The sequence below is a fragment of the Branchiostoma lanceolatum genome, chromosome 10, assembly GCF_035083965.1.
Source record: "Branchiostoma lanceolatum isolate klBraLanc5 chromosome 10, klBraLanc5.hap2, whole genome shotgun sequence".
In the NCBI taxonomy this organism is placed as follows: Eukaryota; Metazoa; Chordata; class Leptocardii; order Amphioxiformes; family Branchiostomatidae; genus Branchiostoma; species Branchiostoma lanceolatum.
Window position 1 is genome coordinate 8,368,064 of NC_089731.1, and position 26,110 is coordinate 8,394,173.

The 26,110-nt window shown below is 41.1% G+C and overlaps 1 protein-coding gene across 5 annotated transcripts; it reads right to left on the reverse strand.

Moving 5' to 3' along the window:
• Nucleotides 1–1,082: 1,082 nt before the first annotated feature.
• On the reverse strand, nucleotides 1,083–22,907 carry LOC136443595 (PR domain zinc finger protein 2-like). Of its 5 annotated transcripts, none has more exons than XM_066440893.1 (10): nucleotides 22,387–22,907; nucleotides 20,513–20,577; nucleotides 11,489–11,595; nucleotides 11,131–11,234; nucleotides 10,165–10,314; nucleotides 9,565–9,691; nucleotides 6,110–9,250; nucleotides 5,551–5,756; nucleotides 4,933–5,148; nucleotides 1,083–4,545 (listed from the first exon to the last, which is right to left on the reverse strand). In XM_066440893.1, exons 3-10 carry the CDS (start codon nucleotides 11,583–11,585, stop codon nucleotides 3,541–3,543), a joined length of 5,046 nt encoding a protein of 1,681 aa, XP_066296990.1. In that variant the 5' UTR covers nucleotides 11,586–11,595; nucleotides 20,513–20,577; nucleotides 22,387–22,907; the 3' UTR covers nucleotides 1,083–3,540. The 5 variants fall into 5 exon arrangements, with proteins under 5 accessions (XP_066296990.1, XP_066296988.1, XP_066296987.1 ...); XM_066440891.1 differs by having other exon boundaries at nucleotides 20,501–20,577; XM_066440890.1 differs by lacking the exon at nucleotides 20,513–20,577 and having other exon boundaries at nucleotides 22,387–22,906.
• Nucleotides 22,908–26,110: the final 3,203 nt, after the last annotated feature.

Consider the following 26,110-nt stretch of genomic DNA (forward strand, 5'->3'; position numbering starts at 1 on the left):
TCGCGCGAGGAGCTTAAGCAGCGCCTTGGTCGCCCGTCGAAGCGCCTCCTACATTCACGTTAATGTACGCATTACTTCTTGAACGTCATGAGTAGGTAATGATAAACGTGGACACCGTCCGTTTTTCCCTGGCAACTGCTCATCTGCTTACATGGGGAATTAAAGTAACTGTCAGAGAAGCCCGGACGTCATTCAGAAAACATTACGATCTTTCATCACTCCAACATCTGCTTGGAGATTAGGTAACGTTAGGTTGTCTTGTTTTAGAGGACGGTGTTAACAGTAGCAAACTAACTTCTTTAACAGTTTGTTCTTTCGGGAGGTAACTTGGTGATGTTGTCCAGAGATAGGTTTGGTTGGTTAATATGTTGGCTCAATATAACGTACATACAATGAATTTCTATGTGGATAGCATTCAGCACCAGGGACAGATCTAGTTGTCTCTTTGGTAGGTGCTAAACCCCAGTGACAGTTTTGTTTGTTCGTTTGTATTGCATACATGTACCTGGTCAGCCGCCTCGTGGCGCAACGCGCCAGGTTTGTCGTGAAGAGTGCAGGTTGCATATCCGGACATATTCATTTGATCTACTCACACCGGCTTGACACCTACGTTTAGCGATTATGTGGTGTGTTCTTAAACGATCTTGCGTATGTCTACGTTCAGGCAATTGGTTGTCTTTGCATGTGTTAAGTTATGAAGAGGGTGGACGAAGGCAGTCAGAAAATATATTTTCACCTTCGTGCGTCGGAAATCAAACTCGATTTTTTTTTCCAGGGTAGCGAGCTGGTAGCGAGTGTAGGAGCCACGGTAGTAATCGGACGGCACCCAGGCTACACTAACACTCCCTCTACCTCGTGATTCTGAAGCAGGATTGCTAACCACATCTTCTGCATAAGGTTCGGTGCGTTAAGCAGCTTTTGGATATACCAAGCACATGACTCTTCAGTGCATGCAAATATGTGTCTGACTTTTCTTTTCATTACTATTACAAAGAGTTTGTGTTTTAATAAAACATGAAATAATAGCTTATAGATGTATTCAATGACATTGACACATAAATATTGACACAATAAACCAAATCTATCGTCTAAGACACTTTTATTAACCATGCCAAAGAATACTCCCAAAGCAAGGTGCACAGCACTGTAATTTGTAACTGTAGAACAGCAAATATAGGCTGGACATTACACTCCAGAAGTTTGAAGATTGCTAAACAAGGCAATTGGGGAAGCAACAAGCAAGTGTACTGACTACATATACTTTGCATAGTGATTCTAAATCCTACTCCTAGTATCAAATATATCATATATAGCTTAAGCTTATAGCAGTGTCATAGATATTTTCACACAGGCATCTGGAAAACCTTTCCGTCCATCCTTTGGCGTTTACAATGACTTCTGTGGAATTGACAAGTTCATATGGTCACACATTGAATGCTAAATTTAATGTAAAGTTACCTCTGAAATTCTTCCTATACAGTTTGTATATATTAATGTTAATTTAGTCAACAAGGGATGAAGTGTGTTGGCTGTAAAATATTTCACCTGAGTTTAACATGTGATCAACTTTAGCCATCTAAGGCCTCATTTAAACATGCGTTTTTGAGTCCACTTGGAGTCGACTCAGGACCGTGCAAGGAGAACCCTAGGCCACTTAAGTAGCATTTTCTAGTAGAAAAACTCAACTTGAGCAGCCCAAAGCTCCTCACACACAGCCCCGAGTCGACTTTGAAAACACGTGTGTAAACCCAGCTAAGGCCACACCAATTCAATTTCTTGGTTAACAGACTTTTAAAAAAAAAGATAGTTAATAATGATGTAATAAATTAACAGAATCTTAGAGGAAGGTTTGTACTTTGGTACCCACCGTTTCAGGGAATGAACAGGGTCAGGTGCAAGTTTTTACCGCAGCCTTCTGTTTTAATGATGTCCCTGTGCTAAAATTTACCCAAAAAATCTGATAACCAAGAAATTAAATTGGTGTGGCCTAATGTTACATGTGAGTCAGTACTAATTCTGTACACTGAGGCACCTGTAGTGTGATACAGGATAACTGGGGAAGGTAACGACTTTAACGTGTTGGCCAGAAATTTTAAAGACAATTTTCATCAAAGTAGCCTGTTTTATACTTAAGGTGACAAAATAGATTATTAAATAGTGACCATACCATCATTATCTATTAAGAGTAGGTGAGGATACGGTGGAAGATAATTTCACACACTTCAGCATTCCCCAGAATTTGTTCTCCTATTTTCTACTTTCCAACTTCATGGCAATCACAAATTTCAAATCATTACAACATATGAAATGCAAACTACAAATTATGGTGGTGCACATTACATGAATTCCTACTTCATTTTTATATATACATTCCAATGTTCTCATGTTAAGCATATATGATGAAATAGCATTGAATAAGGCCCTTAGTGTATAACTAATTTTAAAATATAAGCAGTTAGGAACACTAATAACTGATGTAACAATGGTATACAATGGAAATGCATTTACACTGTGTTGCACTTGCTCTGTATTGATAGTCATTAAACAGTGTATGGTGAAGGCAAAGCAGATGCATTGCAGTCTACAAAATAGAACGCTTTATGGTGAGTACTATTAGTACACTGTATAGTCAGTACTGAACATGTTTCTCTTTTATAACCAAAAGGTGCCTTTAGCACATTTTTACCGGTTAGGAATATACCAACATTCACGATAAAATGATTTGAACTGGATTGACAAAAACAAGTCTTCACAGAATGGCAATTGATTTAGGGCAAATTGATAGACCAAAAAAATTCAAAATGAGGTGGATTGCTTTTCTCTACACTTCATTCTTAATGAGACATAAGTGCAGGATACAAGATAAGCAAATTAGTGGAAATTATTCATACGAAACTACCTTAGTACGAGGTAATCAAGTTGTTGCACACACATCACTATATACATCATATTTTGTACCCTCCTTTTGTTGTAGCCTTGTCTCCACTAACATTGAAAACAATAGAGTAATACAAAACACAATGTTATGGTCAAAACACAGACTTGTATCATAACTGATATCAGAATTATCCTTATCATTTGTTCTTATGAAAAAATCTCTGGATTGTGATGACTTATCTGAAAAGAACTGTGGTACCAGACCCAGAATTCAAAAGACACTTGCTCATAATCAGTATACTTTACTCTTAGTCTAACAGTTGTGGAATTCAAAACCAGCAACACAGCAAGGAGGAATTTCCACAGTACATGTAATAAATTAACCTGAAAGCTATCAGTGATTACTCTGATCAAATAAATAGAAAGCAAAAGGTCAAACAAGACTTAGTACTTCAATCTGTGAATAGTTTCATCATGTCAGTAAGCTATTTGAAACTTAATGTTCTTTTTACGTGTTGGTGAGAAAAGACTGTGGTTGTGTAAAAAGAACATAAGTTTCAAACAATAAATAGGAGATGAAAACAACTTTTACTCATTCCCGAGAATGATCAAGTTTTGGTCCACGCTCACAATCATGAGAAACGTAATAAATGTTTTTCTTGGCTAAGACTTCTCCACCTTGACTGTCACATTCTTGTGGCGCAGCCTCATGTGGTTCTCGAAGTTGTGCTGCGCTGCGAATGAATGATGACATATCTTACACTTGTAGGGCCTGTTCATGTGAACGCTGCTGTGGCGTACCAAATGGCATTTTGCGCGGAATTCCGACCCGCAGTCTCCGCAAATAAACGGTCCCTGACTGGTCGACGGCTTTGCAGCAGCGCCGGTAGCGCCGTCCCCCTGACCCACCTCGACCTTAGCAGTGGACGCAGAAAGCACGTTGGTCCTCACCACTCGGTTTCCTCTGGCGTTGTTGTTATTGTTGTTACTATTTGCTCCGTTGTTTTTCCCTGCACCGGCTTTGGTAGACGACTCTTTTCCTCCACTCACTTTTTTTGCAATCCCTTCGATGGCATCAAAAACCTTCATCTCCTCATTGTAGTCACCTCCTGGACCTGGCATCCCGGCTTCCTCCTCTCCCTGTATCAACGGTTCTCCACCATTTCCAAAAGGTACGCCCTCTGGCTGTTCAGTGGGGCTCTGCAGCTCATCGCTCATGGACCTCATGATGTTGAGGATCTGGGAGCTCTCCCCGTTTCCCTGGGAGTCAGCCTCCTCCATGCCGTCTTCACCCTTCATCTGCGAACGCTTCTTCTTCCACCAGAAGTTTCTCTTCTTCCTCCTTCCGCCCTTCCAGCCAATCACACGCTTCTTCTTGGTGGGAGGAGCATTGCCTTCTTCAAACGTCTCGCCATACTCTTCTAACCCTGTGTCCTCCGTTTCTGACGTTTCCAACATGGAGTCTTCCGTACTCTCCCCATCGACTGGTGCCAGCTTTCTGCCCTTACTTCTCTTCTTCTTTAGACCAGGGACGGCCGCACCTGCGTTGGCTGTGTCTGCTCTCCCCTCAGCAGCTGCTGCAAACTTCTTGTCACATGACTGCTGGTGCTTCCGCAGGCTGGCTAGGTAGGTGAACGACCTCTTGCAGTTGGAGCACATGTGTTGCTCCTGAAGGAGAGAGATGACAGCAAATAAGGTCAGGGCTTTATCTTTAGGGGAGGAGGGATCTACAGAACGGCCTCTTATAACAAAGGTACCTCCTCCTCCTAAACATTGTTGTCAAGGGGAAGATACACTAATACAGCTTCAGATTGCTGACTTGTATGGAGGTAATGAAATGTACATTTGAAGCTGGTCTATTGAACTGTGAATGTGTATTGATTTATCTTAACCTTCAGCAAGCTAAGGTAACTGTTTGGCACCATATTTGAATTGGTTATGAATGTTAGGCAGTGGGGTGAAGGTTAAACTTTAAAAAAAGCAAGGCAAAAGTTAGTGCAGTCCTCTTCATGGTCAATGAACATACATTTCAAAATAAGCAGAGGAAATTTTCACCTTGAGCTCCCTGGATTTCTCGTCTTCCTTCAACGCGCCCAGATGGGCGTCTAAGACGTCCTTGTCAATCTTGTCCTTCCCAGGACACACCAGTAGGTGGCGCTGCAGGTTACTGAAGTGGCTGAAGTTCTTCTGGCAGCCGGGGCACTTGTGCAGGTCCAGCATCTCTGTGGCCAGCCGGCGACGGCCTGTGTACTTCTTAGGGTCGTACGAAATCTGCAAACAGTCATTAAATACACATTATTGGATGCCTCATTAGAGACGAGCTATTTGATTGGTCAACAGCTGCTTTGGTTTAGGTACAGATTCTTGGAAATCAGAAAGATGCTATTTTTTATTCCAACAGTATGCAAGATGCGTATTAGACAGTATCTAACTTAAAGGCAATTAATTCAGTATAAACAAATAGAAATGCTAAATTTACATCTAAACATAAATATGATTTTTTTTAAATATACATGTAACGTTACACGTACAGTATAAGGTGCATCTTGCCCTAATTTTTGACCAACTAAAACATTAAAGGAGCAATCCACTGATGTGATATAGTGCCATATCTACAATGGTTAGACTGTGCTAAAATGTTGAAGATCTTAAGACTTCCAGCATGATTTTTACCTGGAACTGCTGAGCCTTCTTCCTTTTCTCGTTCAGCTTGCTGAGGTTCTTGGCCTTCTTCTTGATCTTGATGGCTGCCATCTCCCCATCGGTCAGCTTGTGAGGTTCTCCCAGCTTCTTGACCAGACTGCCATGGGCGGCCTTCTTCGGGGAGCCCTTCTTCACTGGGCTGGGACCAGGAGAGGTCTTCTTACCTTCTGCACAATCTATACAATAGAACACACACAGAGAATATTAAATCTACATGTTCATGTAGCTCTTAATAGTAAAGGTGTGACGTATGTTATTCTAGATGACAGTTACTCAAGCAACAGCATAGATTTCATGTAGACTACACTACCATTCGTCAGTGACGTGTGACCGTTTACAACTGAAATCAATCATTTTTCTTTTACAGGGCCCAGTCTTTATACAATTGTATGCTAATATCACACCATTGTTAGCTATGTATACAACATTCTTATTGCCAGCTTGTACAGACTTTGACAGCAATGTCCTCATGACCACAGTGAAAACACTATACACTTTGCTGGGATACAAGAGTTTTGAAACCACTCACCAATGATGTGCATGTGCAGGTTCGGCATACTCTCGAAGGTGGCTCCACATTTGGTGCACTTGATGGCACTGTTGTAGAGCGATGTCTGCAGCTGAGGTGGCCTGTTGAAGGGGTTTTCTGGGTTGATGATGTTCATGGCATACCCTGCAAAGTTCCTCTTGATGTCTTGCGATGTGTCCACTGGCTTGACTGGGGAGATCTTCCCCTTTCCATCGACTTGGTCCTTCTTTGGGGACTGGATCAGGGAACCGAATTCCGTTTGCCGCTTCAGCTCCTCCTTCTTCGGAGTCGACTTGCTGGGGTCGGTGAAATTTTGCGGTCGCAGGGCACCGGGCTGGAGCACGGTGTAGCTGCAAGGCATGTTGGGATGGACGTCCCTCTGGTGGTTCTGCAGGTTGCCGAGGAAACCAAACTCGCGGTTACACAAGGAGCACATGAAGGTCTTGCTGACGCCATGGAGAGATGCGCGGTGCTGGGACAACTCCGAGGACACTTTGAAGAGCTGGATGCAGAACTCACACTTGAAGGGCCACTCCTTGGCGTGCGCTGACACGTGCTGGTTCATGTCCTTCATGGACTTGAACGGCGTGTGGCACACGTTACACTTGAACAGGTTTCCCAGACCGAACGTCGGGCTAGCACTACGACCTGCCGCTGCTTTTGCAGGGTTCGAACCGGATACATAGCTGGAGGCCTTCTCATACTGCGGCACTCTGCTGATGTATGAAGCCACAGAGCTGGCATCAGACAAATCTAAACTAGACGACTGTTGCGCAGCGTGGGCAGGTGGCCTGTCAACTTGTTTCTTGCCACTGAGATCCAAGACACCGTCGTCTGTAAATACCAGCTCTTCCTTAACCGCCTTCTTCAACGGCGCCGACAGATCCAATGGCTGATCACTCTCGACCATGTGAGAATAAAGCTCAGGACTGCTCTTCATCCTGTAGGGTTGCGTGTCCCTTGATTTGCCCTTTGACCAGAATGCACTTGGCATCTTGGCCCCTTGACTGCTACTGGAGTACTGATTAGATGGGGAGGACTGAAACTGTTGTAAAGTTGGCGTGGACTGACCAAAAGAGCCTTTGGCATTTGAGCCATGGTGGACAGTTCCGACTCGACTAGCCAGGTAGCTGAGCTGCTGCGATCGGATGTTCTGAGAAGGGCTGACCATCCTGTCTGGAAATGAGGCAGCATACATCTTTTGGAGCGCTGGGGAATGTTTGGCGACCTGTGCAATGGTTGGTGTCCTGGAGGTGCTTTGCTTCGAATGTTCTTGTTGTGGCGCAGCCATATTCCTTGCATGTGGGGAGGGAATACCTTTTCTCGGACCAACCCCTGCTGCACCCCTGGCTAGAAAACTTGCTCTCTGTGCCATAACAACATTGGGTGGTGCGGGAGCTCTTGCACGCTGTTTCTGGCGATGCATCGGAGACAGCTGCTGGTCTCCAACAACTACATTTGGTGGTGCACGATCCCTTCCACGCGATTCAGGATGGAGCATTCGGGAAAGCTGTTGGTCTCTGTGACCCTGCGACTGCTTGGCAGTTGGTGATCGAAGAGGCGGGCTGTCCGTCCTTCTGTTGCTGCTGGACTGGTGAGGTGGTACCAGGGGACCCGAGTGAGCTGGTGGTGGCTCCAGCATTCTCCTCCCCTTGCCTGACACGTACTGAGGACTGCCATATGGGGGAGAAGTGATATGCACTGCAGCAGCACCTTGCTGGGAGCTGCCTGGATGGACCTGTGTGTACGGACTAACGGCTCCAGGATGCATGCCGGATGACTTCCCGTGCCTTGGACCACGACCGGGTGTTCCCGTCGGAGGTCTGACAGCACGCGGCACATGAATCTTCACCGTATGTCCTCCTGACCGAACTGGACTCTTTTTCTTGGATGAACTGCCATCAACGATCCGTTTGGGGGACAGCTTTCCGATGTGCTGGTGCTCTTTCTGTTCCAGTCTCCCATCCAGGTACTGTGCAGCATCCTCACCCTTTCCTGGGTGAGCTCCGGGTGTACTGGACCGACTTCTTGGAGAATCCCCCTGGCTAACTCTCTTCCTCTTCTTCGGCCTCTCACCCTCCTCCAGAAGCTCCTCCACTAGTATCTTCTTTTTCCGGATGATCTGGTCCCTCTCGTGGGCGAGTTTCCTATGGCGTGTCATATTGGGATACTTTGTGAACCGCTTGTTGCATATTTCACATATAAATTTCCCAGTTTTCCCCTCTTCTTCTTCCATCTCAGTCTCGTCGTCAAGTTCTTGTTTGTCGGTATCACCAATTATCTCGGACATCATGTCGCCCGAAGGCTCATCTTCAGGTTCTTTTTCTGCATCGCTTTGGCCATCTTTTGTTGGCATAGGTTCCTTGCTGCTTTCTGGGTGCTCGTCGCTCTTCTTCAGACAGACACCGCTCTGAGGACTGGAGCCATTTTCCTGGCTGTCTTTCTCGGACTCCTCTACACTGTCTGCTTCCACTTTCCCGTGCTGAGACACCATGTGCTTCTTCAGGTCTCCTTTCTGTATGAAGGCGTGGTCGCACTCCTGACACACGTGCGGTCGGTCTCCCGTGTGCAGCCGCTCGTGGCGCCGCATGTTTGTCGAGGTGGTGAACTGCTTCCCGCAGTGGCTGCACTTGTACGGCTTCTCCCCGGAATGGGTTCGCAGGTGTCTCTCCAGACCCTGCTTGGTGGAAAAATTCCTGCCACACTGCGTGCAAGGGAAAGGTTTGGGCGACACATGTTTGGCCGACTCGCTGTCTTTCCCACTCTCGGCGTCTTTTGCATCGCCGCTGACTTCCTCGTCAATCACAAGCTTCTCGTCATCTGATGTTTCCTCTTCCTCCTTCTTCTTCTTCCTTGGCGTCGCCTGTTGCTGTTTCTGTAGCACTGCTATGGGGAGGTCATCTTCATCCGGAGTCTCTGACTCCTGGTCCATAGATGTTTCCTCAGTCGTCTCTTCAGATAACTCTGTGCCTGTGTCAGCCTCCTGGGAGTCATCTGTTTTGGCTTCACTCTCATCGAGGGTTGTTTCCTCAACGCTTGTGTCAGCAGTCAGGTCCTCTTGTGAGCTGGAGGACTTGATGGAAGTTGCTGCTGCCTTCCCTCCCTTCCCTCCCTTTCCTTTCCTCTTCTTTACTACTTTTCCTATAAAAGTTGCAGAATGTATTGTTAGATATTAGCATGTACATTTGTTTAGAAATGAATATTACAGCACAAACAAAGCTGTACCTTGTTCTTTCCTGTAAAAATATATGTGCTGTTATCAAGAATAAATAACAAAAGCCAAACTAATCAAATACCAGAAAATGTAAGTCATAATTCAGCTACTGACCATAAAAGGTCATTTAAAAGCAGTCATCTGGGTAAAGCATATTGCTTTTTCAGTTGGCAATGGATAGAGATTTTGACATCCAAAGAAACAATAACAGTCACTTCAAATCTATCCAAAGAAGACTTACCAAATATCTTAGAAGATTTGGATTTCTTCTTCGCTTTTGGTTTTCCAGCGTGTTCCATGGCAAGTTCCTGCTGTGCTGTATCCGCTGAGTTGAACCAACACAACAGCTCCTCCCCCGGCTTGATCTCCTGTTAACAATGAAAACACACACACATGTACATGTATCTATTGAGTTTACAAGTCAACATGCAACGTTTATTGTATCTGTAGCAGATATCAATTAATGTTAATCTACAGGTTTACTCTGCACACTTTATTTTTGTTGTTGTTGATCAGGGCAGATATATGGAAAAATACTGAAAATTACCCTACAGATCATGTATGTAATATATATCTTTAGTTTTACAAACTTGTTTCCTTTCTGACACAATGTAGCTTGTGTTGTCCCCATATTATATGTTACATCACAGGCAATCAATTTGTGTTACATGGATTCTTTTTTCTCCCAGATATTCTACAAATTGTGATGCTAATAATATAACACGATAGCAGACAATTTTCTGCACATAACTTGGAAAACTCAAACAAACTGTCTTGTTGCTTTAAATTATACAACTGTTAAACATTCAAATTTTGTCTACTATGAGTTAGTAGTACCTACCTTGATGGTTTTGTAGTAGATTCTCTGATGCTGCTGCAAGGCTACAATGTTCTGTTCCTCAAAGTACCGGGCACTGTTCACATAACGCATCCAGTTCCCCTTGCTGGGATCCGAGGCATCCACACAGAACCAGCCTTTTCCTGTACGGATCTGAGAGAAAAGGTCCTGAATGAGTTTAACTGCTTTACTTATAAACTAGGGGGCCCAAATCTACATCACTTATTCCAGAAAAGACACTCAAAAATCACACTCAATGCATGTCCAGAACACGAGATATCAAAACTGGAAGTTCCACAGTACTACAGTACCTAAGAAAGCTGCTAGGGGGCCCATTATCGAACTTGACCTTCCTTTCCCGTCCTCTACCCACCTACCAAATATCATAAGGATCCATCTACAGCTAGTTGAGTTATACTGTTCACAAACAGACACACACACACACACACACGGCACCAAAAACACAACCTTCTTGGCAAGGATAATGAATTATAATCATTGCAAGGTGACCGCAAGATTTCTAAAGATCACTCAGCTTTGTGAGTGCCCTTTTTTGGAATCTGACCATTGCTAAAGGTCAAGGTCAATTCTTGCTCAAAGCAAGGGGAGAATTAAGTTGCTTAGGCTCCAAATCAATTAACATACATACACAAATACGCTGAAAAATGATTTATAGATCACCAAGATTTACTAAGATCATCTCCCTTCTTCTGCTAAGTATTTGTGGGGTACTCAGGATCTTGATAGATTAACAACAGTTGTTGCTACAAAAACAACACCAGTGCAATGGCCTAGGGGGTAGAGTGTTTGCCAAGCATTCAGAGGGTCAGGGGTTCATTCCAAAGACTTTAAAAGGGTACACAATTTTCTCTGCTTTTAATTCTAAATTGACTACTTAGCAATCATGAGAAAGAGTATAGGAGTTGAAAACACACAGCTACCAGTGGACTAGGATATGGCCTTACACACCTCCCACATGTAGTCAGGGTTTGTGACTTGGGACTTCTTCTTCTTCTCCCCTTTGAAGGGTCCATACTTGACTCCTTTAGGAATGCTCCGTTTGCACCACACTCCTGTAACAAGACATTTTTTTTTAAACTTTTAAACATTCAATTACTTTTATATGTACACAAGCACTAAAACGTAAATATATATTCCATCAATCAACAAGAATCTTGTAAAAACTACATAAAAGTGACAAGACCAAATGTACAAAATATGGCAGGAACCAGCAAACTTCAAATTTCAAGGTTTGTTTCCACAAGAAAATGCATCAAGACAAATGTAAAGTAATCATAATCTTCATCTATAATGTGATTTTTCTTACCATTTTTGGTAGATACACCTGATCGCTTGACCTCCAACTCTGCTGGAATAACCATTGAGTCTGGTACGGCATCAAAGTCCATGGTGGAAGAAGCCATCTTCACACATCTACAGGTGGAAAAACCAGATTGAAGAAACACTTTAGTTCTAGTCAATTAACAGTCAATGGAATGGTTTTTAGATAATATCTGTACTAAGTTTGAACCATTTTGAATATACAAATCTTTAGGTCACAATAGATCTAAATTTTTCAAAAAATTGATCAAAGTTGTATCACCATTAAGGACAAGCTTCAACTGATTTCACTACAGATCATCTGTGTGTATTAAATTCTTACATCTGTTCCTACATGTATACATTGACATGCAAGAGAACTCTTAGCAGGGCTTAAAGGTTGCAATGTGAGTTATACAAAAGTAATACAGTGAAAATAAACACATGAATTATACCATCCATAAAGGGCAACACTTTTGATCAGAAAAGGTCAAGGTGTGTGTGATACCGTGACTCATTATCTACTTACTGGCTATCACTTTAATGTTTGGCTAATTAAGCTGGTAATGTTAAGGCGCAAAGCTTAATTAAGGGCAGTATCCCACAAAGTCAACGGTATCCATGTACATGTACAAGAAGTTCTAATGCATAAACTAGGCCTTTTGATTTCAATTTTACATGCTAATGGTGATGGAAAAGACAGTACTACATGTACATTGTTTCTACCTGAATTTGCTGTTTTGTCTTTCTTAACAGAAAATTAATAACTTCAGACACTTACTGACTGAATATGTGTGGCCTGAAGGGTGTTTACAATCATTAGAAATTCATCAACATTTGGCTCTAAAATTTCCTGCCATGTTGATTGTAAGATTATGAATATTTCATAGGAAGAACGTTTTCCTTGATACCTTATGCCATCATTCTTTTCAATCAAAAGTGTCAGTGTTCTTTAATGTAACAAAACTGCACTCCACACTGCATGTTTAAAACAGAATCTTGTCTTCACCCTTGTCAAGCCTTTGATAATCTCGCTTAGCACTTCTAATGTGAAAAACATCAAACATGTTATCCTATTCATCATGTTCCTGACAACCTACAAACAGATTCTCCAGTCGATCATACACTATTAGCCCCAAAAACAATTACATTGTATGTGTACCCTTTGTGCCATCTGCAAGTTAGGAGTTCGATTTCTACCCTCCCTGTTCGGTTTAGCACTGTTGAACTCTGTGCACACTATCTATGTACCAAGAGTGCAAACAACATATTAACCACATGTCTTGTTTGTTGCCTTACAGTCCACAATCCTCTGAAAGCCCACAGTATTCAGTCTGCTGCGCCCTGCTTTACTAGCTAATGCATCAATAGGCATGTTACGTCTGTCCAAAGTGTCGCATTTAGCCTGGGGCAAATTCCACTTATTCAACAAAACAAATGCCCACACACTACATTCTTCTGAATTCCTAACTGTGCTCTTTCATTACTTTCCTCGGGGAAAGGGCTCTTACATTGTCGAGTGGGGAGTTGATGACAATAATCTGAATAAGAATCTTAAAAATGATATTTTAATTTTTGCTTTCTTAATTCTTCTGTATTGTCTCAATCTAATTTTTCTTAACAAAGTGATTCTTTGATCTACCTGCTCTTGGTCTGAAAATATAATGAGTATCACAAATGCAAAATAAACCATGATTTTACCCTCTCTCTTTCACTTTCAACACATGGGTGGGGGCATGTAAGGGAAGGGACACAGTTTAATAGGATGGGAGTGGCAGCAATTACAGCTAATCAGAAGGCTAAGTCACAGTGTATAAATACACAAACGGAGAATGGAATTATGATCTCAAATCATTGATAGTGTGTGTCTGTGATTCAGGGATGGTAGGCTAAGCTTAATTTGCCAGTGGCTTTGAACTTAATACTTGCCAAACATGTATAGATCTATCTATAGATCCAGAACACTATACTGTACTGTCTATCAATGAGCAACTATCTGTCCACCCCATGCTTTCACTTTGTTTCTTTTCAACATTCAACACTAGTCATACCAATTATCTTAAAATTACTATTTACAGACCAAGGAAATGTTTATACTGCATACTGCATCTAACAAATTATTTCTTTCTGTCAGCATCAGCAAATGACAACACAGCACAGACTAGACATGATACTTGTTATGTAGTCTCCACTAAAAGGTTTGATATAAAGATTATGCTAAAGTGTTCTTTTGACTTGTCCTGCAGCGGGGATGGCTGTAAGAAATCGGAGCAAGTCAAAAGAAGGATTTTTGAATAATTTCTGTTGGCACATGTAGATCTTGGCCTAAATTTGGTGAAAAAGCTAGATTTGGAGTTTCTTCATCCTGAAACTTAATTTTTTTCAGTTTTAGCAGTAATCTGTCAAAGCTGCCTCTTGTCAAGATAACATCTTCCTCACTTTTTCATGCAAGATTCATGGACTGTAGCTGTGACCTAGATGTAGATGGTGTAGCTACCGACTGCCACATCTCTATGGGTCATTTCCAAAGTGGGCCAGCTCTCCATTTTACAACTGTCGGCAGATAAAGGGGCTCATAAATCTGGATCACGAGAAAACTGTGCAGATTTGTGGTGGGATCTCATCCTCTGTAGATCACTCTGACACAACCCAAATGCATCCCTGATACAGTAAGGGATTGGGGGATGGAAGAAGTATGCTGCATTGTAGAGCCTTAGGCATTTACATTGAGACTGGTAATCACTTATAACAGATATGATTTTATCAGTCCTCTAAACGGTCTTCTTGAGCAGGTTTGACTGTACTTGGTAAAAATATGATTAATCTTTAAAAACATTACTTAACATGGACTAATTCTCTCCACCAAAAGAGTTGCATCAAAAAACGGTCTCCATTAAAAATAAAAAATTCCCATTGAAAGGATATTTCAAAACTTAGGAAAGACGGCATATTTGTTGGGTTATTTCTTCTGCCAGTATATAATGGATATGCATACTTGACCCTTGGTCAACTTGAAAGCTACAGTATTTGAAATGAGCAAATAATATCTTCAAACAAGACGGACTGATAGGTTTGATCAAGTTATGGATAATGGAGAATTTTTGTAAGAGGAGGGTCCACGTGACATGCAGTGATAGCAAATAAATCAATACCAGGTCTCAAACGGGAGGTTTCATATTCAGCTTTACACGGTTCCTTCCTTTCTGCTTATTAATAATGCCCATAATATTCTAGTCATTCCTGGAACAAACCTCATTTTCCGGGAAGACCCCCGAGGAAGCGCAGTGTTGGCAGACTCATTTACAGGGTCATCTTAGGTTATCATCAAATATAGCTGACTTCAATACATACATGACTATTGTAACAGACAACACAAAGAGATGGATCTACCTTGGACTTTGATGAATCTTCAAAGCTGCAATGCACACAAGCAGCTAGCTATGAATTAAAGACCGCTAAATATATATTCAAAGAATGTTTAAGATATAAAATAGATTAAGTGTGCAACATTACTGTTTTTGAAATGCTAGTAGAAGAAAGGTGGCTTTAGTGCTTATAATTACATGTACTTAAAGGTTTTGATAAAAACATCTTAGAAAAACAATTTGTCCGACCCAAATAAAAAGAGAATTGTGCAACTTTATGACTAATATAATTCAAAATCTAAAGTAGCAAATCTACATTTTAGTACTTTTACACAGACTGAACTAAAGCTAACAACAGCAATAAAACAATCCTATACTGAAATTGAAAAATAGCTTGCTTGTCCACCCCTTGGAACTAAATGGCCATGTCCAATTGACCTGATCTCTGAGAATACTAAGTACATTGTGTAGTTTGTGTAGATACACATAAGTCATGTCTATATGTATGGTTTTATGAAGGCAATGCTTTTACACCAATAATTATTGGAGAAACAGTTTTCTGTCCCCTTCCTACAAAATGTACAATTGTGACATAAACTGGTAGATTGTTAACCATAACAGTTAAAAGACTTCATACAAATTTTGATATCATAACACAATGACAATATTTTTTGACTCTGTAACACTGACATTTTAAAATAGTTTCATACTGACATTTTCAGTGAAATTTCAGTTTGTTTGGGTACCCATATCCTTGGTACATGTAGCACTGATTTCCTTGTACCAAACCTGACTGTCCATCAAAATTAGCTGTTCAACCAAAGAAAGTACAGCAATTAGTGGTTCCACCAATGAGAGAGCGGCTGCATATCTGTAAAACATTTGTATTTTTAATCTTTCTATTTTGCATCGCTACTTTTGAAGGAGGTGGGCGGGGCTATGGGAACAGTCTATTGAACGGACAGATCCTAGTTGTTCATCAAAATTAGCAGTTCAACCAATAAGAGAGACTCTTTTAAATTTTTAGCATTTCTACATTTTTGTTTTGCATTTGTATGTTTTTAACAAGGCAGACAGCCAATAAATAGATAAACAGTTGGACAGTATTAATCTTGAATGTGTTCAATCAAAAACATATCAAATAGAAACATGAAGTACACACTTGATAAGATAACTGGGACAAAAACAAGACATCCATTTTGTCTAGCCTTAACTTATTGATCCACAGATCACCGAAAGCATTGGGTAGAACTATGTCAAATCACAAACCACCCAGGCTACATGTTTTAATTGACAACATCATACGATGTGCCTGGCATTGCTATCTTATCCCAGCAATGCATTAATTAATCATCCCCGAGCTTGAAAGACTCTTAACATGTAACTTATAACATGTCTACAGCAGCCGACCTCACACTAGTACTGACGGAGTGGCTGTCAACAGTACTGAGGCAAAGAGTAAGGCTCTTTACCTTCACCAAGAAGGTTATATTTTGCGGAGCATGTGTCTGTGTGTGTGTGTGTGAACACGATAACTCGAGAATGCCAGAGTGGATTGTTGTAATATTTTGTTGTGGGTAGGTCTTGATAGGAACTCGACATTAAAAGATTTTGGGCCCCCTAGCAACTTCCTAGAGCACTGCAGCAGAACTTATGATGTCTCGTGTTCTGGACATGCTATACAATAGTCATGATTTTTTAGTCTGTGGTAGATGTAGCTCTTTGGTAGTCTGTGTAAAGCAAACTCCGCTGTCCGATGCAAACATCTTTCAAGCTCATTAGTTTCATGCTTATTATAAAAATATCTAAGTAATTCAAATATGAGGGTCAGGAATGCAGTCACAAGACTAAGAATCAGCTGCCACAAACTACATATTGAAACGGGAAGACATACCCGCACTCCTCTAGAACAACGATTATGTAAACATTGTACTTTAAATAGAGTAGAAGACGAATGTCATTTTGTGGTAGAATGTGTATTATATACCAAAGAAAGAAATGAACTGTATAAACTTGTAGAAAACCTATTTCCCTACTTCACACATTTAAGTACTGTTCAAAAATTCATATTTCTAATGCGACTAGACAAACCTCCCATTGAAAAACACGTCTGTTCTTTTTTATCTACTATAACCGAAAAGCGAGGAGAAGTAGAATTTATTTAATGATAGTCATATTCTTTTGTATCCGCTAACTGTACTTGTATTATCTTTTGTTGTGACCTGTACTTAGCCAAGTGTGGCAGAAATGTGCAATAAAGGTCTTCATTCATTATAATTTGGCATTTAACTTCCTATAAATGTTTATGTTATTTACCCATCTATATTTCTTATTCACACAAAAAAATACCCTCCCATCTATGTAGGGCTCTTTTAAAATTGATGTTGTCATGCTTTGAGTACATCTGTATTTTCTTAATGAGGTCTGCTGATGCCAAACACAAGAAGATAAAATAACAATAGCCCTAGGACTAGTCCTATTGTTCTCTGGGCTAGAAGGACATTGTAGATAGGACAAAAGAATCAAATAGCTTAATTATACCAAGGTTATAGGGAGGTTACAGGATTTCCCTATAACCACCTACATTATACAGTCATTACTTACAAAGGGCAGTGCTATTGGCCTTCATTGTTTACCAACTTCACTGTTTAGCAAACACATGCACGCATTCTACCAGAGGTCAAAAGTTGCTTTACATTTGTGAAATTTCCAAAAGAGAATCATCTGAAGTTTTGTCCATTGCTTTCAGAATATATTACAGAAAAAGTGGGATCATTTTTCTTCCACTGTCTCGGAAAAAGAAGTCGAACCCAATAAGTTAGAATTTAGTGTCAGTAGTTAGAGTCATCCCACATTATACTGTTCATCTTTGTCTGTCCGTCCTTTTCATGTTACATGTACCTGCAATTAGCCTACGGGCAAGAACTTGCAATAAACGTGCATTAACCAGTTACTGCAGCTCCTAATATCACCTTTATAATATAGCCAAATTTACAGTACATATTGAACTGTTGATTATTTCTCTGTCCCAACACTTCAACTCCAGATTCAACTGTAAACACAAGTTTGGGGTCATGTCAGGTCAACTGGGTGAGGTCAGGGCCCCATATATGGCAGCCTTCTACCAAGGTCATTAATAATGTCCTTGCTTCTACCAAAAAGATTACCCAGACTTGGAAAATCATCATATTCTATGAGTATGAATAGTTGGTAGAATCATTACATTCACAAAAAAGGCTATGTTTTTGGTAGCACTTGTTTATATGTATGTCTTGTATGTGGTTGGCCAGCATAAGCCAAAACTCAAGAAGCTATAGATGGATTTTGATGAAATCTTTTCAAAGAAATTATTCGATTTCAGGCCCCCTGGTGGCTTTTCTTGATACTGCAGGAGAACTTCCAGTTTTGATATCTCATGTTCTGGTCATGGTTTTTGGGTGGTACATAGCTCTTGTGCTGAAGAAAAAGTGACATATAAGTTTGGACCTTCTAGCAGCTTTCTTTGGAACTGCAGGGGCATAAGTACTCTGGAGGGGTTGGCCTTGTAAAGGATGCATGGATCCTGTTGCCAACACCTCTAAGATTTCACTCTGTGAAGTTTAATAAATAAATCGTTGCAGACTTTGAAATAGGATACGTCAGGAAGGAAGGGATGAATGAATTTTCATTTTGACCTGTATGTAACCAAGATGTAACTGTGATGATGACCGACGAAACGGTATGTTGATTATGCAAATCAGGACATGATTTGTATGAAAATCAGGACATGATTTGCATAATCAATTAGTAAAATGTATATTCTAGTTGAGCTAACTGATCGAAACTTCATACTTATTTATGGTAACTTGGTTCAAGAGGAACATTCGTGGATATACGCAATAGAAATCCTGGCTTTATTTCTGTATTTACATGAGAAAATTGTTTGATGATGTAAAACCTTAGTGGTAAGTAAGGGAAATTATACTAATAACACATGTACAGATAAAAGTAAATATCATCTGACATAGATTATGTAAATTTGGACATCATTTGCATAGTTAATGTGGAAATACTACAATTATGGCTTCCTATAATTGGGCCGATTAACTCGTCCTCGCCTCAAAACTCATTCAAAGAAAGATGTTTGAAGTCAATTACATTCTTCAAATACAATAAATGACAGAATTAGCTAAAATTGCGAAAATTTACAAGTCAAGCAAAAATTGGCTCAAACGTTTATCATATGTACTTTCCTTTGTGGTATCACCATTCAATTATTCCTTCTGGACAAAGCTGAAATTGTGATACAGCAAATATGGATCTAGGCCTTTCATTACTTTGGGGAGATTAACTATAATTGTTTGCCTTGGGGCAGCTTTCATGATGTACATATGCGAGTTGATGTGGGAAAGTAGCATATGATTTTGAAGTCCAAAACAATATTTAACTAATTCTCAGAAGTTGTAGTAAACCGTATATTATTGAATATTCTTAAAAAACTGTCAGTACAGTGTGTGTACTTTTATAAGGTTTCAACTGAGGTAGTTATGATGTTTGTCAATACAAACTTTAAGTTACTTCTAATAACAACGCAAGTCTAGTGTCAAACTCTGCCAACTCCCATTAAAAAAAAAAGTTTTAAAAAGTATTTCTAAGAAATATATTAGAATGTTCAATACCTGGAATTCCCATACAAAATAACAAATTTCAAATAAGAGACAGCCATTCTATTACATTTTCTCTAATGACATACAAGAAAAATCAATAAGATTTCATATTACAATGCAATATTTTGATGGAACCCAATATTGTATAACACACACAAAAAGATTAAAAAACAACAAAAAACTAAGAAATCTGATGATGGTAGCCTTTTACGTTTATAAAAGCAGTCTTCCTACAACACTGGCAGACAATACCAAGAGATAACTGTGCTATGTAACATAGATGAACACTGCTGACCCACCCCATGATGCACCCAATGAGTCATAGAATCTGATATCACGTCCAATTCATGCCAGTTGGTAATCTCCTGAAAGCCTTGACAGACATGTTGTGATTGCAGGTACCAGGTCTGGAGACAGCAGAATATGATATTACAGCCTTTGTACAAGAAACATCTATCACTCTTCGATAACAGTGCCACCGAAAATATGCAACGTTTGCCAGCTTCATTTCTCATAATGGCAAAACTGTTGGATTTATTTGTAGTTTGCACGATCGTTTTACGGTGGACGCAAAATGAAAACAGAAGCAGTAAAATAGACAACAAATTTCTTTCCTTCAAAGTTGCACTACCTGTGGTGTTCCTCTTTATATAATAGACAGGTTGCCACTACACTTGTCCTTCCAATTCGTTTGTAGGTCACTGCAAGGACAACTGGTGAGGGGTGCATAATAATGTGAGCGTGTCTGCGAGAAATGACAGATTATGTAGGAGGGAATCTCGGTGAAAGAGGTGGCTGGCCCTCCTAGGGGACACAGACAGGAAAGAATGTGGAAGATAGCTTACTGAGGTGCCAAACATTGGCCAAAAGGTCAGGATTTCAGCAGCCAATACACATGTATGGGGTGTGGCCAGTGTTTGTCCAGTACGGACAAGTTTCACATGGTGCAAATGTAGCATGTCATGATCCCATTCCAAGGATTTTAAAGGCTTTAGGCAGTTTAGCTACCTGCGAGCTGACCTGAGGTATTACAATGTGTCCAGGTTTGGCCCGCTAACTGTTCCTCTTGACAACAGCCGCGCGTGCTGCATGGGGGGACAAACACAATGTCTTTTGACATGCTTTTGAAGCACAACTCAACCCCATGCTGATCATATTGCACTCAGAGAAATATATGCAACCTGGCATGCTGTCTCCGAGGAGAATTAAAAAAAAAAACTGTCTTCAAGCACATCCTAGAGAAATGCTCCAAGTACATGCCAATGTTGACAAATTCTGGCTGTGTATATAGATATGGTAGTATGCAAGCTACACACATGTACGTGAACACAAGTCCCTTCAGAAACAAAGAGCATTGATACCCAGTCAGATTGTACATTGTATCATGCCCTGCTATCTGGTTACATGGTAATCTCATTTGTTGTACAATAATCATTAAGAGGTAGTAGAATGCTAAGGTCTGGTATTACAATTTCACAGAGGAAGCATTTGAGCACGTCAGGTTTAAAACAGGAACTTTTCCTTGTGATAACAAATCACAGGACAAAGCAGTACAAAGGTCATTGTGCAGTGAGGTTGCTACGCATGTACTCTCACATGCAGAAAATTCTAGAAAGAAAATAGTTAACACCAAGTAATGTCAGCTATTCAAGTAGCAATGTCATGGAAATGTCAACAATGACGAAGTATCATGCATTCTTCAATTGTGTAACAGTTACAGAATGTATTTACAATGTTGTTATCTTTGGAAGGATGGCCCCTACTCTACAGTGCAAGGTGCATAATTTGTGCTATTTCAATACCTCACCCTATGGCAGAGGCTAAGCCCTGTAAAAATGCTAGAAAGGCTTTACAGCAATAAGTCAATCAGTTCTCTTACAAGCATGAGGTGATTTGGGGAGCACTTACATGGAGTTGTAATCAACTTGTCATGTGTTGTTACAGGCCCGCGTACTGTGTAACGCCCTTTGTGATAGTGCAGGCAAGACAACATGCCATCCCGCTATTATGTGCGTAGCACAGCATATGTTAGGCTCGTGCCTAAGTCCACGGTGTCCAAAATCACGATTCCACCACCTAATCCATACGTGGAGAGTTTGTCCTCGACGGGACCGTCAAAACTGTGGCGAAAAACGCCTCTAGGAGCCTCTGTTTCACTCCCAATTTCGACAGAGACGTGGTGTTATCGATCGAATAAATCGCACTGAGCGGCCATGAAAGTTCACCGAAATCACCCACCATTTTGCGAAACACGCAACTTTCGTGGAAATATCTGAGCTTCGCCGGCAAACAGAAAGCCTACAAAGCAAAAACTTAGGTCGTAAGTTCTATAGTCTATTAACCTTTGGTGATACATAGGAGAAACAAGTGAGAGGAAAGTTAGAAATTGGTCGAACACGGCGAGAGATGCAGTGTTTACCTAAAAGGTCAGCGCCGGCTGGATGCTAATTTGGTCTTCTTGCGGGTTTTTATGTCGGTAGCACGTAGCGCACTTCCCCGATATTTTCCCTCAGAAATCTCACTTCACAACAAAAAACGCCGAACTGTTCCACGGGACGAATAAAACAAAGTTCGATCTACAAAATTACGGAGAGATTTTGACGGGGCAAGCCGAATTTGAGATTATCTGGGGAGATTTCGGCGGTTCTCTCGTAACTTGCGACGGGGTGAGTGATTGTCACAGAGAGTGGAATGTTGGCTGAGGCCGTGTAAAGAATAGGGTGTGCGTCCCGTCCTAAACTGGCCAAAATATTTTCAATCCTGCCACCAGCAACAAAAGTAAGTACCTACACACTCTCCAGGAAGATTCCCCTCAAAGTCTACAATGGAATCAGGCGGAAGGAACGGCGGGGAAGACAACAAAACTGGACAAATGTCGGCGGAGCCCAACTCACCAAGTGGAATCCAAGATGGCGTCTCTCCCTGTCTGTCTGCTGGCACCAGGAGTCCCCTGGGGCGCACGGCATGATGGTAGACTCTCTCACCTCCACACCCAAGGACAACTTACGGCATTGCTGACAACATCTTCGTCTGGTTTTCTCAACCTCTGCACCATTAAACTTTGTTAACGCATCTAGATTATCACAAATACACAGTTTAATACAGAGGTAAAATTTTCCCACTTTGGACTGTCAAACAATTTCTTTGTTCTTAACGTGATGAATCACGTGCACACCTGTAAATCATTCGATTACGCTAACTTTTATGTAAGTTAAGTGAAAGTCTCGTTAATTTCTGTATGAGTTATTGGCGAGTCTGCTCTCTCTTAGTATTCGCTGTGTTTATGTAGGCAGTGAGTGCATCTGTCCATGCTGGGGTTATCTAATCTTACAGAACGCACAGAGCGGGGTGGTAGGAGAGACACTGCAATCTTTGTCCTTCTCTGTGCACGAGTGATCCCCCGCGAGAGAGCCGGATTGGTCTGTCACTTGCCGTGCGCCCAATCACGTACACCAGACCGTCTCTACCAGTCGCGAACCCCTGGTTGCGCAAATGTGTGTTTCTGTCGTAAGACAGTCATGTGTTGTTAACTCTCTCAGATCGGTGGAACTTGCACCTGTGCTCTACTTCAAGCTCTCTCCCTCACTGCTACAACGGGTGAAAAACTACCGCAGGCACAATGAGGCCATGGTTAATAATGAAACCAATCATCTTCTATAGATCAATACAAGGCTTCATTGACACCAGAGAAAAGTATCGACAACTATTTGACGAGAGAGCCCTTGCGTGACTCCCGGTAACCTCTGCACCTGTGTGAAGGTTTTGCGGTGACGCATCGCATAATTCAATACCCCAGCTGGCGTATACACTCATAGTGTACTTAGGCACCGTCACATGCCTGGTTAACTGTTAGTCACTCGCTCAAGCGGAACTCAGAACTACGAGTTGATCGCGGAGTTAATCGCCTGTCAAAGCTTTTGGAAGGTATATTGATCAAAACATGGGCTGACCAATGATACATTGCCTGATGACACCTATCGGATCTTGTGTATACATGTAGTATTCTTCCAAGTTATACATGTAGTCTAATCTGTTCTTTGGTTCCCCTCCCCAAAATAGAGTGATTGAGACTCGCGAAAGGGGAAAGACCATGCGTACTTTGATTCATGGTTCTGCTTAGGATATATTTTCAGGGTTGTTTTCTGAGGTGAACAATTTGCAGTCGCATAAGCATGCACAGGAACTGTTTCAGGAATAGGTCTGTCCTTGTTGTTGTATTTTGTACGCCTCGGGGTTCAAAAGTAAACAGACTGGCGTTTTAACAATGAATAAACAAACGACGAAAGACGCTCTGAACAGGTAGCTATAATCAACAACGCCACATGTGCTTATTACAACTGTCTTTATTAGATAATCTAGACATCAGTTTGACCAACGTCTTCTTCGTTTTGCGACTACTCAAAATTACCATTTACTAGTATTCTAATGACGGTGCCGTTTCAAGTGTTTTCATCATGAATTGATGGGGGCAAAGACTTGTTTGATTTGGGGATAGCTAGCCATTCTGTTGTTACCAGTTGTGTAGTAGTGGCCTTTATTCTGCTTCAACAGGATAGGTTTACACCCAGAATAGTGTAAGTTCACTGTCGTGTCAGTCTCAGTAAAAACTCCATGAATTGAGAGCGGACACGACACGTTATTATTAGAAATAAGCAAGAGGTCAAAGGTTAATCCACTGGTAGCACCTAATGGCAGCCATGAATTATCGGATCCTTTTCTTAAATATGATACATCTTCGTCTCACTTTGAAGTGTTACCTGGTGTCTGTATGCACTAGTTCTGATAGACTCATACACTGCAAGGAACCTTTCTAGAAGAGTAATTGCGTTAGGTTGTGACCAAGCAGAACAGGGTTTCCGGGTGGGGACAAAATTTATTGTCATGACAATATACAATGTGAAACTATGCAGTACGGTTTGACGAGAAACATTCAGCCTTTGTAACCCTTACGTACCTAATGAAACTGTAACGTAACGTCCCTCTTCCGTCAGAAATAGATGATGGTGAGCGAATCATTAGATGTTAACCATTGCATACAGCTATCATATCGGTCATAACCTTACTTATTACATCTAGCTTTCGACTCAGGACGTAAACTGATTCACTCCAGCAAGCAGTGAATCAATTCAATTTGGTCTGTTTACTCGTCTTTAAGAGTTTGTGGCCAGAAGGCCTTCTTTAAGCCGACGTCTGTGTGAAGGTAAAATCGGCTTCCTCTCAAGTGCCCTTCATCGCTCAAGTTCCGGCAGCCATTTTCTTTCCAAGCGGATAACATAAGCTGTAGGTAGGCTACGGAGCGGATATTTGAGTCAGGAAACAGCATGCTTGTAGGGAGGACACAAACAACATTATACATCAATATTAGAACGGAATGGTCTGCAACACACGGGAAGGCTATATCCTTACTGACTCATTAATGAGTCACCTTCGGCTTTTGAAATGCAACACCAGATATGGGACCATCGATGTCATTGATGCATATCAAAGGCCTCCGTAACAGGAGGTTGGATGAAGCGGCAAGTACGCCAAGATCATGGGAAAAATAAAGTGCGCTTAGAGCCACTAGCAGTATTCAGACGTAAAGGAACGACATGCCCACAAGATCACACGTACTAGTGAAGCTAGACGACCGAGCCTAACCTGACAAATGTTGTTGCCGTGAGGCCCATATCTAAATATGCAACATCGTTGATGTAGTCATTACGACCACATCATATTTCTTTGACAAATGCAATTACAGTACGGGGCCCATGTTCGTTCATGGTTCTTGTTGGTCATGTTTTCAATAGATGGGTCTGTGTGGAATGTTGATTGCACAATATCATCATCAACTGACGATCTTCAAAATCGTTGTCACAGGCGATGTTGTCATCAACGCGTTGCTGTTATCATCGTTATAATTCACTCTCACGAGGATCATCTATTCCAATTATACAATGCAGCTTACGATGTATTTACCTCACAATCTCTATAGTATAGGTCACTTTTAATTTGAAAAGCCATCATCGAAAATTTAAGGACGCAATGTTTACAATACTACACAGGAGTTTTGTACTGGGCATACATTTAAGCTCATTTGTCGAAGAGCATGCTGTATTTTGCAAGATAATGTCTTGTAAGTGTATAGGTATTAGAGATATACGACTTTGAAATGTTTATGTCCTTTGAAATATGAAGTGATCCATGTTTTATCATTGCCATCGTTGTCATGATTACCTATATTTTAACAATATCATTAGCACCAATGTCGTAGTCTGGGTCATTTCAATCATACTCATTTTTATCATCATCGTTTAGATCGTCGTTGCAATTATAAGTACTTTTATCGTCGCGCAATATCATAAGCCAAGTGGTTGCGTTGTTATTCGATGTCACAACTATTGTAAACACAAGTACTCACAACTATCATTACCACAACGTTGTCTTCAACCATTTATCCCGTGTTTAAGGAGAAAGGAGAGCTGGAGAATTGAGTCAGCGTGTTTTCGTTGTTTCTTCTAGATTAATTTGGTTACTCTTTGGGTACACTTGTTTTGATCTTTTGCACTCGACTTGTTTTAAACGATGACAACGGACAATTCATTATGTTGACATTGTCACTGAACGGCGAAGCATGCA

Excerpts from the sequence above, each read along its gene's own strand:
- LOC136443595 (XM_066440893.1), bottom strand. The coding sequence starts at position 11,585 with ATGGCTTCTTCCACCATGGACTTTGATGCCGTACCAGACTCAATGGTT. Across the intron at positions 10,315-11,130 it reads ACCCTGACTACATGTGGGAG|ATCCGTACAGGAAAAGGCTG; the intron begins GTGTGTAAGGCC and ends CTTTTCTCTCAG. Across the intron at positions 4,546-4,932 it reads AGAAATCCAGGGAGCTCAAG|GAGCAACACATGTGCTCCAA; the intron begins GTGAAAATTTCC and ends TCTCTCCTTCAG.